Genomic DNA, 1072 nt, shown 5'->3' on the forward strand with positions numbered 1-1072 from the left:
AGGACTGTATTCGAATGCTGTCGGGTTCCTGGGCGGCTTCTCGTGGTCCGTGCTGGTGGCCTACGTCTGCAAGAACTCCAAGCTCTACGCCAAGTCGGCCGCCGCGGCGTCCGGCGATGGTGACCTCTCGATCGAGGAGCGCCTGCTCGCCGAGTTCTTCGAGGTCTACAACCACTGGGACTGGCAGCAGCCCGTCGCCATCACCCCCGGCTCCGCCCGATACAAGCCCGGCCACAAGGTGCGCTCAGTCTTCTATTTTTTTTTGTTTTTTTTTGCTTGTTTGCTTTTTTTTTCTATTTGCTTTTCTTTGGCATTGAGTACAAAAAAAACTCAGATGCGCTCATGTGTCGCGCTGGACATGTTTGTTAATGTTCATTTCTTACCCATGCAGAGCGACAAGATGCCCATTGTCACGCCCACGCCGCCGTTCAACAACTCCGCACGCAATGTGGCGCGATCAACACTCACCGAAATGCAGCAGGAGTTCTTTGTATGTACTCACAACACACACAGCATACAACGACACGCATGCAGTCGCGCTCACCATTCGTTTCTTCCTCATGTTGGTGTCACTTGAACGCAGAGAGCGTTTGACATCACGCAAGCCCCGCAGTGGAACTCCGAGGCCGGGCTGAACGATCTGCTGCAGCCCACCAACTTCTTCAAGGACTACCACTACTACCTCATGGTCGAGGTCCACTCGCTCAGCAGTGACGAGGTCACCAAGTGGTACGCGCTCCAATCCTCACCGATCCTCAGCTCTTCGCTCTTCGCTCTTCGCTTTCAACTAACATTTTCTCTCAGTCTGGGCTGGCTGGAGAGTCGGCTAATCGCGCTCATCTTCGACCTGGAGAAGAACCCGCAGACCTACGCTCGGCCCTTCCCCGGCACCTTCGTCAACCTGCACGAGGTCATCGAAAAGGAGGAAAAGGACAAGGGAAAGGGAAAAGGTGTGTGCGGTGTGTGCGGTGTGTGCGGTGTGTGCGGTTTTAATGTAGACTTACAGTAATCACTGGATGGTCAACACACGACAGGCAAGCAACAGCTGCAGGCCAAGCAGACGCGGGAGACG

The 1072-nt window shown here is 54.8% G+C and overlaps 1 protein-coding gene across 1 annotated transcript in view; it reads left to right on the plus strand.

The window, feature by feature from the left end:
• Positions 1 to 1009, plus strand: part of ACA1_388780 (EGFlike domain containing protein) — a gene marked incomplete at both ends in the record, with an annotated part of 4943 nt that extends 3934 nt beyond the window's left edge. The window contains 5 exons of the mRNA XM_004333152.1: positions 3 to 238; positions 392 to 490; positions 584 to 729; positions 805 to 950; positions 999 to 1009. Coding sequence (XP_004333200.1) covers positions 3 to 238; positions 392 to 490; positions 584 to 729; positions 805 to 950; positions 999 to 1009 — 638 coding nt within the window. The remainder of the gene's footprint in view (positions 1 to 2; positions 239 to 391; positions 491 to 583; positions 730 to 804; positions 951 to 998) is intronic.
• Between the last annotated feature and the right edge of the window lie 63 nt (positions 1010 to 1072).

This window comes from Acanthamoeba castellanii, assembly GCF_000313135.1.
Source record: "Acanthamoeba castellanii str. Neff unplaced genomic scaffold scf7180000084733, whole genome shotgun sequence".
NCBI classification, from domain to species: domain Eukaryota; phylum Discosea; order Longamoebia; family Acanthamoebidae; genus Acanthamoeba; species Acanthamoeba castellanii.